The sequence below is a fragment of the Urocampus carinirostris genome, chromosome 12 (assembly GCF_059441175.1).
Source record: "Urocampus carinirostris isolate Australia breed hairy pipefish chromosome 12, RoL_Ucar_1.0, whole genome shotgun sequence".
In the NCBI taxonomy this organism is placed as follows: Eukaryota; Metazoa; Chordata; class Actinopteri; order Syngnathiformes; family Syngnathidae; genus Urocampus; species Urocampus carinirostris.
The window spans coordinates 15,788,984-15,801,157 of record NC_142360.1 but is presented as its reverse complement, the minus strand read 5'-3'; the positions used below and the strand labels follow the sequence as shown (position 1 = coordinate 15,801,157).

The 12,174-nt window shown below is 41.0% G+C and overlaps 1 protein-coding gene across 1 annotated transcript; it reads right to left on the bottom strand.

Moving 5' to 3' along the window:
• Positions 1 to 4,695: 4,695 nt before the first annotated feature.
• cfap144 (cilia and flagella associated protein 144) lies at positions 4,696 to 8,362 on the bottom strand. Its single transcript, XM_088349958.1, has 4 exons — positions 8,193 to 8,362; positions 7,998 to 8,057; positions 4,995 to 5,098; positions 4,696 to 4,896 (listed from the first exon to the last, which is right to left on the bottom strand). The coding sequence occupies exons 1-4, from the start codon at positions 8,308 to 8,310 to the stop codon at positions 4,777 to 4,779; spliced, it is 402 nt and encodes a 133-aa protein (XP_088206084.1). The 5' UTR covers positions 8,311 to 8,362; the 3' UTR covers positions 4,696 to 4,776.
• Positions 8,363 to 12,174: the final 3,812 nt, after the last annotated feature.

Genomic DNA, 12,174 nt, shown 5'->3' with positions numbered 1-12,174 from the left:
AGGTTGGGAAATGTGCTGAAAGTGTGCCTTTCAGTCACAAGCAGTCATAAAGTTAGGTAGCGGATGAAGGCGGTGGCTGGGAGAGAGCACAGTCCTCTCTTCATATAAGAGCTGTGCTTTGAGGAAATATTGGAATGGCAATAGTATCGATCCGATGCAAGTACTTGCCAACTATTTTTAATATCGAGAATTTGATCTATCTGCCCACCTCTAATATTTGTATTGTTGAATTTTGGTTGACCTTTCAGCTAGCTGCTATTGCTACAGGGTGTCTGTGATGCTAGCAGCTAATACAAGCCGCTAGTGTTGGCTACTGCGACAGCATCAACAAAGCGTGCCTTAATGCCAAAATATCGGCTAATACTAGTAAGGTACTGTATGTCACTTGGCTGCTCTCTAATGGATTGGAGCAAACGCTTCCCAAAACTCAAAATACATCACCCACCCTTGGGCGCTAAGGTATTGAGACTACAGCACGTTTGACAATCTCATGCCCTACAGGCAAAATGTTGCCCACCACATCATTTTATGTGGCCCGCAAAGGTTTGCAGAGAGGAGCACAAGAGAATAACCAAGAGAAAAAATAGGCGAACACCAAATCATGTTTTTTCTGTGTTTGTATTCAAACTTCCATAATTCCATGCCAGTAGTACCTAAACATAGTTTGACTAATTTTTTGTGTTCAAAAAATAGTCCAAAGCTGTGCAAATAATGTTGGCGTCAAAAATCTGTGTCACACCGCGTGTTCAACTTCTGGGATTTGGAACGAGTATTTGGACTAAAAAAAAACCAAGCTTAAGAAAGCAGTTGAGTTGACGACTTCTATTACAAAGCTACAAAATAAAATAATACAGTATATACTGGAGGGCAATCTCCCACAATAATAATTGAAAGATAGCCAACCACAATTTTTGTAGGAGAGGGGTGGCGATCAGCAAAATGTAACACGAACAGGCAAAGAAAGGAACTCACAACTTCACAAGAGCCCTTTGTTAAAACTGGGCGCAGCTGTATTTTATACGGTATGATAAGGGCTGACTAATCGGAAAACCATTGCTGGGAAAGTACTGATATGAAAGGATACATTCAAACATCATACGAATACAGCAAGTAAAGAATTCAGTCTAATATTTGGATGAACATAAGTGCATTCGTAACAACTAAATGAGTCATGTGATTATCAAAGAAATGATGTTATAAGTAAATAATAACACTAATTTAACTGGAAATCTCATGCAATTATATTTACATATTCAGTGACACATGTTTTTCAGGCTCTCAAAAGAGCTTGAAATCTTGAAGGAAAAAATGTGCTCAATAGAAAAACTGTAAAATGTTCATTCAAAATCTGACATTTCCATCCTACTAGTTGAAGATGATATAGATGCGCGCTCGTAGCCATGCTCGCAGAATCAAAATGATTTGAGTATAAAATAATTTTACAGCAGAATTTTTTTCAATTCAATTCTAAGTTAAATTCCATGGATTGGCCAAGTCATCAATATTATAAATGCACACACAAATCACATCCAATCACAATTTCCTTCAACTGGATTGCCTTTTTTGACTGAAGTTACGTTTGTACCAAAACTCTTAAATGGCTACACAGACCACCATTGCACCATCTGAAACCTACATGAGGGCAAGAAAAAACTTTTAGCACGAAGAAAGTAAAGAAACCCTGACAAGGGGTTGCACATGTAGAGCAAATAAGCCCAGCACAAAATTGATTTCCAAGTATTGTAACTCATAACTTTGGAATTGATGGAACGACTGCGTCCCCTTTTGGACAGTTCCCGAACGTACCATTACACCATGTACCATTAGTGGTTGATGGCCTAGCATATGTTAGAGGTAAGATCGGGCCAAAAAAAAGCACCCGAGCCCGACGCAGGCCCGAGGGGTATTAAACCCGACCCGGACCGAGCCCGACTAATTAACTGGATTTGCTGGCCCGGCCCGAGGGGGCCCGAAATTACATATTTTATTTATAAGGAGGGGTGATTTATGATAACAAATTAAACTCTGCCTTTTGTTACAACATCTAGGCCTAAGTTAAATAAAACTGTATAAACATTTACATCTTTTATATTTCTGTGTCTGCACTGCAGATGTTACATTAAGCGACAATCTGTCATTGACGTTTTTTTTTTTTGAGGTAGCGAAAACATTTAAGGGCGTCCGTCATTTTGACGACTTGATCATTGGGCCATAATCCACAGCAGCAGTAGTAGTACGTCCTTAAGATTTTAGCGCAGCACTTTCATTCAGGGGGTGTTGACGTGTTGTGCCCTTTTCCGACTCCTATGCAAATCCCCCCCCCCCCTGATCGTATTCTATATAAAACGCTTATTAAAACAATAAAGCGAGCTAATTATAATAATTGGGAGATCCTAGTCTATATAACGCGTTTATTTAAACAATAAAGCGTGATTTTATTCTGCAAATTGCGTTTTTTAACGCGGATGAAAATGTCACCAACGTCAATGTACGCATCCGACAAAAGCGATCGTATTCTATATAAAACGCTTATTAAAACAATAAAGCGAGCTAATTATAACAATTGGGAGATCCTAGTCTATATAACGCGTTTATTTAAACAATAAAGCACGATCGTATTCTACAAATTGCGTTTTTTAACGCGGATGAAAATGTCACCAACGTCAATGTACGCTTCCGACAAAAGCGATCGTATTCAATATAATACGCTTTAAAACAAAATAAAGCGAGCTAATTATAATAATTGGGAGATTCTAGTCTATATAACGCGTTTATTTAAACAATAAAGCGCGATCGTATTTTACAAAATGCGTTTGTTAATGCGGATGGAAAAGTCACCAACGTCACTGTACGCTATGATTTCCGCAATCACAACTAATTGTACACAAATAATATTTATTTGATTTACTATATTCCTTGGTCTAGTATCCATACATAGTTTAAGTATATATTTTTAATGAACATATATTTATAATTATTAATTAATTAAAAAAAAAAAAAAAAAAAGCAGGACCGAACCCGACCCGACCGTATGACTGACATTTCAGGCCCGACCCGGCCCGAAATTGCCTCGGGTTCGGGTTCGGGCTCGGGCTCGGGCCATAAATCTTAGGTCTAGCATATGTGACTGGATGTCTTCTAAGAGTTCGTACCTGAGGTGTTTGTCAGGATGGCCGTATATGTTAATGAGGTTAAAATCGTGCCCTATATAGGAAAGTCTTGCTACAATTGCGCGTTCGTCTCTCATCACAGTACTCCCCTTTATGATGAGTTGAGGGTTGTTTATTAAAATAGCCTCCCCATCGATAAGATTTTCATTTAAGCCACTCCATAATGAATGATATGGCCAAATGAAAAGGGTTGTTAAAACATCACATTGTTTGTTTGCTGTTATTAGTGTCAATAAATTTGTTCAAACCAAAAAAATCTCTTCCCACTGTTTTTAGTTTTTTAAAAAGGGAATGCAGCATTCTTGTAGTAAAAACACGTCCGCTGTGATGGTTTTTAAAAACGATAAAACACTGTGAGTTTTGATCTTTGATCTCACACTTCTCACATTGATAGTAGAGAAGGTAATGTTCATAAGTGTTGTTAAAGTATACAAACTACTTAGACAAAACCGGGGGATCCAAGTACATTCTCTGGTGGTCATTGAGGGTGTCACCTGTGTAGGACTCCGATGGATCCGAGTCTATTCTCTAGTGGTTATTTAGAGTGTCACCCCGTGTCGGACTCCTGATTGGGGCACAAAGCACCACTTAAGAACGGTACCTCATTTGGAGACCCACTGGGGAAAACTCTGGAATCCTCTGACTCTCTGTCAGTGGTTCCAGGTCTTCCCCTCTTTTTTGGGTTAGGGGGTGGGCCAGACTTACTTCCCTGCCCACAAGGGATCAGATTTTTTCCTTCCCCGACTTCCTCCGGCTCAACTTCATACAGCTCCCTTGTGGGCGTTTTCATCGGCAATCGGTTTTCCTCTAAATCTCTGATCTTTGTTTCCGGTGTATTCACCACCCCCAATTTTGTCCTATTTTACCCCTCTTTCCAGTGGCCAGTAGTGGAGGGAAACTCAAGTTGGATTTTTTGGCCTCACTAATATGGGTTTTGGGAGAGACAAATTTTGGTAGTGGAGGAAAATACAATTTGGATTTTTTTTGGCCTCTCCCCCAGGCCCTTCCTGATTAATATGGGTTTTAGGAGGGATATTCACATTTTTAATAGGGGTTTTGGGAGGAACAGTTGCCTTTTCTTTTTGTTTGTCTTGTTTAAATTAAGGTATTGTAGGAAAATTCAAATTTGAATTTTCGGCCTCTCCTCCAGGTCCTTCCTGACTAGGGGTTTTGGGAGGGACATCTGTATTTTCAATTTAGATAGATAGATACTTTATTCATCCCCGCAGGGAAATTCACATTTCATCCAATCTCCCATCCCGGCTGCCCGTCCTGTTTCCGTCCTCCAACCACGCTTCAATCTCCCGTCCCGGTTGCCTGACTGGTTTCCGAGCACCGGATCAATGTCGTTTGTTACTCCGCGCCTGACTTCCCCGATTCCTCTAGCTTTGTGTGAAACGTAACACTTTTTGGTCTACTGTCTGTTCTGGCTCTGACAGTGCTTGAATTTTGAAGGTTACTGTTAAACTCTAAACACGTTTGATAAAGATTGGCATGTTTGCGCTATACAAATTAAATTAAAACCTGTTTCAGAAAGTTGTGATAAAATTGAGATGATTCCATTTTTACAAAATTGTGTAATGATTTTTTCACCATCTTGCTCGTCCTATTTTTTTGTATTCATAGGCAATCCTTTTGAAAAGCGCAGGGCAGAGTCTTTGTGCTTGGTGATGTCTGTGCTGTGTCGGAAGAAATTTAATCTGTTGTCTTTGCGATTTTGGGGGATCTGTGTAAAGGAGAAAACAAGAATATCAATCTTGTTGTGCTCAGTAATATGCAGAACATGCATACCAGAATGTTCTTTAATGTTAAACATAAACTTACCAGGGTTTTGGACACCCATCCAATCTCCTGACTTTCAGTTATAGGGGTTGTGTATTTTTTCGTAGGTTCCAGGCGAGCTTTGTGGAAAGCTTCAATAAAGTCCGCTTGAGAAAGGAAAGCTCATAATCAACAATATGCAGGCTTTTTACATTTCTGAAAAAGCACAGATGTGCAGGTTCAATTAAACTAAGCTCGGTTACCACAGTGATTTATTCTCTAGAATTAGCTTGCTCCAGATGAGGCTAACAACCAGGCTAAGACTATCCCCAGAGAAATATCCGGGACATGTTATCTCAATCGTGTGAAAAATTAGTTGGTTTTATCGGATTTGCAAGGATCTTGTTGATATATTACATTATTTTAATAATCCATACATCCATCCATTTTCTCCTGGACGCTCGATGGGAGCCAGCAGTTGGCCTGAATCGTCTCTTCTCCTCCCAAGTCCTCACAAATAAAATATGTAATCTTGGGTTTGCTTCTGGCTTGGCTCCGCAAATCAAGGTCAGGCTGGGTCGGGCTAATTTTTTTTAGGCCTGACCTTTCCCTTTAATGTCAGGCCGTGTTTCTTGTTATGCCAAGTAAGAATACTTGTCAAATGAACATCTGAGCTTTGATGAATATGTATGATTGACCAATATGATGATAATTCAATAAAAAACGATTTCCCGCCCCGTTATCCAAAAATGAGTAGTGGACAATATTTTCTTCTGTAAGATCTATTCCTGAAAGGAACACATTTAGTATAATACTATTGCAAATTGTCATAATTATATTTACTGCACAGATACAATAGGTGGTACAAGAGCTTCGGCCAATATTCACTCAAAAATTTTGTAATGTTAAAAATGCCATGATTACTGATTCGGGGCACCTGCGGCTGCCCTGGTGGCGCCAACAGCCCTGGTCGCTGATTGGCTCCTTGCCACTTGTTAAACCCCTCGCCTCCCTGTTACCGGCGTCCGATCGTTGCGAACCGTCAGCTCCCGCTAAAGCAAGCCTTCCGAACCTGACTCCCTGTTTTTGACTCCCGTACGATTCCCGTTTTTTGACCCGTTTCTGAACCTGACTACGCCTGTTCTGCCCGCCGCCTGCCTACGATCTCTATTGCGAACTTGACATCGGCTCTGATCTCCAGCCCTAGTCAAACGACTTGGCATTCCCGCCTGTCTTCTTCCGACACGGAAATGTCACTCCCGCCTTGCTTGCTCCCGCTCTCCGCCAGTCTTCGGATGAAGCTATCAAGCAAGCCTTACTCTCACTCTTTTTCAATAAAACTAAGAAACTAACGCAATTGGGTTCCCGTCTCCGTTCTTGGTCCCTGACAAAAAAGGTTATTGAACAGTTCACTGAAGTCAATATCGATATAATGGTAATAATGACAAGGCCTTTTAGAAAGGTTACACTTTAAGAGCACCATTGCGAATTTTTTAACCCCTGTAGGTCACGATTTGGTGTGGTGCCACCAAAAACGAGTGCTACAAAACACAAGTCTTGTTTGTGTGTTTATTTGTATAGCCCTTAATCATAAGGAGTCTCAAAGGGCTGAATAGACCACAGATTATTGCAAACTACTGACTATTATGACACCATCCCCTGATCTTAAACCTACACGAGGGCAAGGAAAACTCAAAAACCTTAACATGAGGAAAATGAGGAAAACTTGAGAAGAGACCGCACATGAGGTCAACCCCCTTTAAAGAGTCGGTTCAAGCAACAAAGTCATCCAAGGGCATGATAATCCCAACTAGTTGAAGCTTTTGAATCAGTATTAGCTTTAATCCGCCGTCTCCTTCCCCCTCTGCATCCACCCGCTACGCCACTTGATCAGCCCGATTCATGTCACACTAAAAGTGAATGTAAATTTATTTTTTCTTTACATGTATCTTAATATATTATGCTAGTTAATTATACACACAATATATGTATATATTACTTGATATAGAATATTTTGTTAATAATGTTTCCTATGAATATACAATTCTGATGTTTTTACCTAGAATACCTGGGGTTTGGAACGCATAAGCCAACTGCCATACGCTTCTATCCCTCGTCATACAATAATTTCACTTTATGACCTGCACCTTATCACAAGGAAGAATGTCAAAACCCGAACAAACGGTGGACCCAGACGCGTAACGTTTTCACACAAGCTCTATTTTACGGGAATGGGGCATTCATGCATGGCAAAACAGGAAGCCAGAGGCAGACGAGATTAAAACCGTACAGGACAGACGGGATCGATACCAGATACAGGACAGGACAGACGGGATCGATACCGGACAGGACGGGACAGATGGAATCAATACCGGATACTGGATACCCGAGTAAGATACCAGACAGGACAGGACAGATAGGATCAATACCGGATACTGGAGCGAGATACCGGACAGAACGAGACAGGCTGGATCGATACCGGACCGGACAAGACAGGCGGGAACGATACCAGATACTGGATACACAAGCAGGATACCGGACAGAGTCAAAATACACGGTTTGCAAGTGCAGAGGTTCGTTGACGGACTGACAAGAAGTGAATGAGACTTATGAGTTTAAATAGGAGGGAAGCTAATCAGGCAACAAGCAGCAGCTGGTGCCAAACGGGTGTGCCCAAGTGAGGGCAATGGGCAACCGTGACAGAAGAAACCAGTTTACAGAAACTCATAGTAATCAAACTGCACAATTTTCTTTATATTTATTGCCCAGTCTTTTTCAAGTTTTTATTTTTATTTTTGGGAGTTCCAAGAGCAGCAAGATGGCTGACAACCATGTACCTCTTGGCGATTAAAAATTCTTGACGATTATTTATAAAAATGCACGTTTATGCTAGTTGAAGTATTTTTGCCTATCATTTAAATCAATACAGAAATCGTTCATTCTTATGATTTCACTTTTAATGCGTGAAAAGTGCCAATGCAATAAAAAACACTTCTAGGCACTCATCCCAAAAATATCTGCACACCGCTGCTATCTCAAATAATGTGAAAAGTTAATTCAACTCACAGTTTTCTGAAATGACTTCTTGGGGTTTTCTGCACATGGGTTTGTCTGGTAGGATGTGCACTGCAAACCAATATGTGATGCAATGATTATTTTGGTCCCAACATTAAATAAATGTATAAATAATCCGCTGAGCATTTTGTGGTTCTTCCTTTATGCCAAACAAACTACAATTGTTGTAAAAACGGAGTGACTTACGCTTTCTGTGTGGGTTGATGCTAAACTCTGTGTGGAGCTTTTGTTGTTTTTGCTCTTTCTGGATCATCTCGATGTAAAATGCATTAAAACCGACTGCATCTTTTTCCTTTCTTTGCATTTTAAAAAGGCAAGAAGATGTCGATAGGATAAAATGTTAACCTAAATGTAACCTGCAACGCCATTTGTTTCTGGCGCACAGGCCATTCATTGCCTGGCAACAGAAAACTCAGCCATTCCCTGCAATAGCGCATTGTGGCCACACGGTAAGGCTGTGTTCATTTCACAGACATGTCGTTGTGTTATAGAACCTTGTAACATTTATTGCACCACACCAGCAACAGATTTATCCTACACTTGAAGTGCAACAAATGTAAACAGTAAACAATATAATAAAATATAAATTAAGTTTAAAGTTGGGGTGCATAATTTGAGGTGACCTATCGAGGTTGAAAGTTAAACATTTTCTCTATTAAGCATGTGTTAGCAATGCCCAAATGAGGTCAAAGAGCGCTTATTTTTTTTACCACCGCGCCAATCTTCTTTTTTTTTTACTTTTATCGGCTATGTTCTGGGCATGAGATGAACAACTGCCCACTCGAAAATAGTCCAACACCAAGCTAGCTGTTAGCGGTCAAGGTAACATTGTCAGGTGTGTACAGTCAAGTCAAGTCGAGTCACATTTATTTGTACAACCCTTAATCACAAGACGTCTCAAAGGAATGCAAAGGATTGCACATCCCCTGACCTTAAACCAACATGCGGGCAAGGAAAAACTCAAAACCTCAGCACAAGGAAAATAAGATACCGATAATTGGAGCTTCATCTGTTTAGCCAATCAGAACACGGAACACAATGCACAATATGAATCTGTGAAGTAGCAAAACTGCGATAGAGCATGGGATTACTAAAATATTTTTTCAGCGAACCTCCGCACATGCAAGGCAAACACTTTTTGACTCAGGCTCCCGTCAGTTCCGTTCTGACCTGTTTCCTGCTTGGCCGTCCCTGGTTTCCCAATCGACTCCGGTTACCTGACATGATTCCGTCCTCCGACCACGCTCCAATCTCCCGTCCCGGCTGCTTGACTTGTTTCCGAGCACCGGATCGCTGTCGTTTGTTACTCCGCGCCTGACTTCCCCGATTCCTCTGTAAAACTTTGAAATGTGACGCGTTTGGGTCTGCTGTCTGTTCTGGCTCTGACAGTGCTCGAATTTTGAAGGTTACTGTTAAACTCTAAACATGTTTGGTAAAAATTGGCATGGTAAGGCTGAAACCTTGAGAAGGGGGCCTCACAAGTAGTAATCCCCCTTCAAGGATGACCAGGGTGCACTAGATTTAGCATTGGGAAACAGTTTAGCAATTGGCTCAACATACCAAGTGTCTGCAGAAACCGAAAAAAAAACAAAAAACAATCCCATAACGGGGTCAGGTTGTGTGTGTGTGTGTGTGTGTTGGGTAGGCGTGACTGCCAGTGTGCACAACTGTGATAGGCTAGTGTTTGCTGTCAGTCAAAGAGCACGGTGGGCGCACAAGTCAATGTGGCTACCCAAAACAAATGGCGACAGCTAACTTTTAGTGGCTCGTTACGCTGAAAAGAATTTTAACAATTAAATCGGACAATAAAGAGAAAGTCAGAACAGCGCATAAAAATGCATATCAGCACCGGGTCCTCCATGGGTTATTATCAGGTTCGGGAAGCCACTGAGGCGTCGTCAAGATCGAAGGCAATAGCTGCGCTGCAGGTGCGGCCTACTGCTATGGCTAGGCTAACAACTCTCTTAAGCCACCCCTGCTGAGCCTGTATCTCACCAAAACCAGATCCATTACCCATGTAAAGGATGACCTCAAAACTACTACATTTGGAACAGCTGTATTTTATTCATCGCGGACACCTGTCTTAATTCGAGGATATCTGATGCCAGCGTGGAGCTAGCCAGCCACTTTCTAAATCGCTCTTTAATTTCAATAAAGACCATTGATTTAGCGCTTTTCAAGTCAATGAAGACCTCCCAAAGCGTTTTACAATGTGCTTCACACTTACCCATTCACACACACACTCACACACCAATAGGGAGTCCTACCTGCTTATTCATATACGCTCAGTTGGTAAGGACGTCATCTCGAGGTAGGTTTGACTCTTGGAGGCTGTTATAAAGGTGCAACGCTGCTTTGCGGATTTTCATATTAAGCAAGGTGTTCTGGTCCCCATTACTTGCAATAACCATGGGATTACTGTACATCTACACATAGAGTGGAAACACTTGTCCGTTGTTTGTTTTGATAGTTTGTGAGGTGTCGGGGCTCAAAACTACTTTATTACGTTGAAAGTAAAATCTAATTTCAGTCTATTTACAATTTATTGCTAAAGGCCTAGCTGGCCTAGAATGCCTGTGGGTAATGGCAAACAAGAAGGCCGAAAGCCATCGCCCCGTCTCCCCAGCCAGGTAACACGGCAAAACCAAGCCATGGTTCTAATTTTCAAAACCCCTTGGCTGAAGATGAGGACAGAAAGGGATAGAGACTTTTCTATGGAAAGTGTTTCTTTCCTTTCCGCCATGTGGCCACCAAAGTCGATTTTGAATTAAATAGATATAATTCAAAGCAAATTTACTCTACACTGGAGGTGAATTTCATTCAGGTTTACTCTGAAGGAGGACCATACTTGGCTCTACTATCAGAGTCAGGCGCTGAAAAGTTTTGAGTGAATCATTTACTCCACACTTGACATCTCCCATACCCTGGACGACATGAGACAACAAGAAAAAAATTGGATATTGACAAAAGATTGAGAAAATGAAAAACGGATAACATTATACAGTGCTTTGCTAAATTATTGGCCAGTCAAGAACTGTTTGACCTATTGCCGAATTTCAGGCTTAAACATGATAGATAAAAACTAAAAATACTTTCTACGAATCAACAACAAGTGAGGCACACTAGGGAAAAGAATAATATTTTTTCTAACAAACGGAAAATTGAAAAATAGGCATTGCACAAATAATGCCCCCCTATGAGTTAATATCATGTTCCATCTCATTTTGCTGCGATCACAGCCACAAGTTATGATGCTAACACCATCAGTTTTGACGGTGGGGATTGTAACTTTAGGGTGATGTGCAGTGTTACTCTTACGCCAAACATAACACTTTGCATTCATTTGTCTTTTTTAACTTATTTTCCCTCAATTTAAGTCATTCCATGCATGAAGTTACACAATATTTGGCAATATGTAGAATAAATTATGCGTTTGTTGCCTCCCGTCTCGATTACTGTAATGCACTACTCTCTGGCCTCCCGAAGTCCAAAATCAAGAGCCTTCAACTAGTACAAAATGCTGCAGGAAGGCTTTTAACTAAGACAAGAAAGTTTGATTGCATTACCCCGATCTTAGCTAACCTGCATTGGCTCCCTGTTAGCTTAAGATGTGATCTTAAGGTTCTGTTGGTAGTATACAAAATCATGCATGGACTTGCTCCCTCATATCTTTCAGATTTAATTTCCCCCTATGTTCCAGTCAGTAAGCCTTTGCTCTGAAAATGCTGGTCTACTAGTGATCCCAAGAGCCAAGAAGAGATCCGCATGTTCGAGAGCGCTCTCCATTCGGGCCCTGGTGCTGTGGAATGCTCTTCCCCCTGAGATTCGATCTGCAACGTCAGTGGAAATGTTTAAATCCAAGCTTAAAACACACTTCTATTCTATAGCATATGAATAACCTATATTTTATGGTGACAATATCTGTGTGTTATTTGCCCTCATGTAGGTTTTAGATCAGGGGATGGTGTCATAATAGTCTGTGGTTTGCAATAATCTGTGGTCTGAGCAGCTCTTTGTGATTAAGGGCTGTACAAATAAACATGACTTGACAACCAAATCGGAAGAGCCATTTGAGAGCGGAAAGAGTCATCTCTTTTAATAAAGACCCTCGCTGAAAAAGTCGATTCTCTATAAAGAGCCAAAATTCCCATCACTCCGATCGAGGAGT

Excerpts from the sequence above, each read along its gene's own strand:
- cfap144 (XM_088349958.1), bottom strand. The coding sequence starts at position 8,310 with ATGCAAAGAAAGGAAAAAGATGCAGTCGGTTTTAATGCATTTTACATC. Across the intron at positions 8,058-8,192 it reads CATCAACCCACACAGAAAGC|TGCACATCCTACCAGACAAA; the intron begins GTAAGTCACTCC and ends ATTGGTTTGCAG. Across the intron at positions 5,099-7,997 it reads AGAAGTCATTTCAGAAAACT|CGGACTTTATTGAAGCTTTC; the intron begins GTGAGTTGAATT and ends TCCTTTCTCAAG.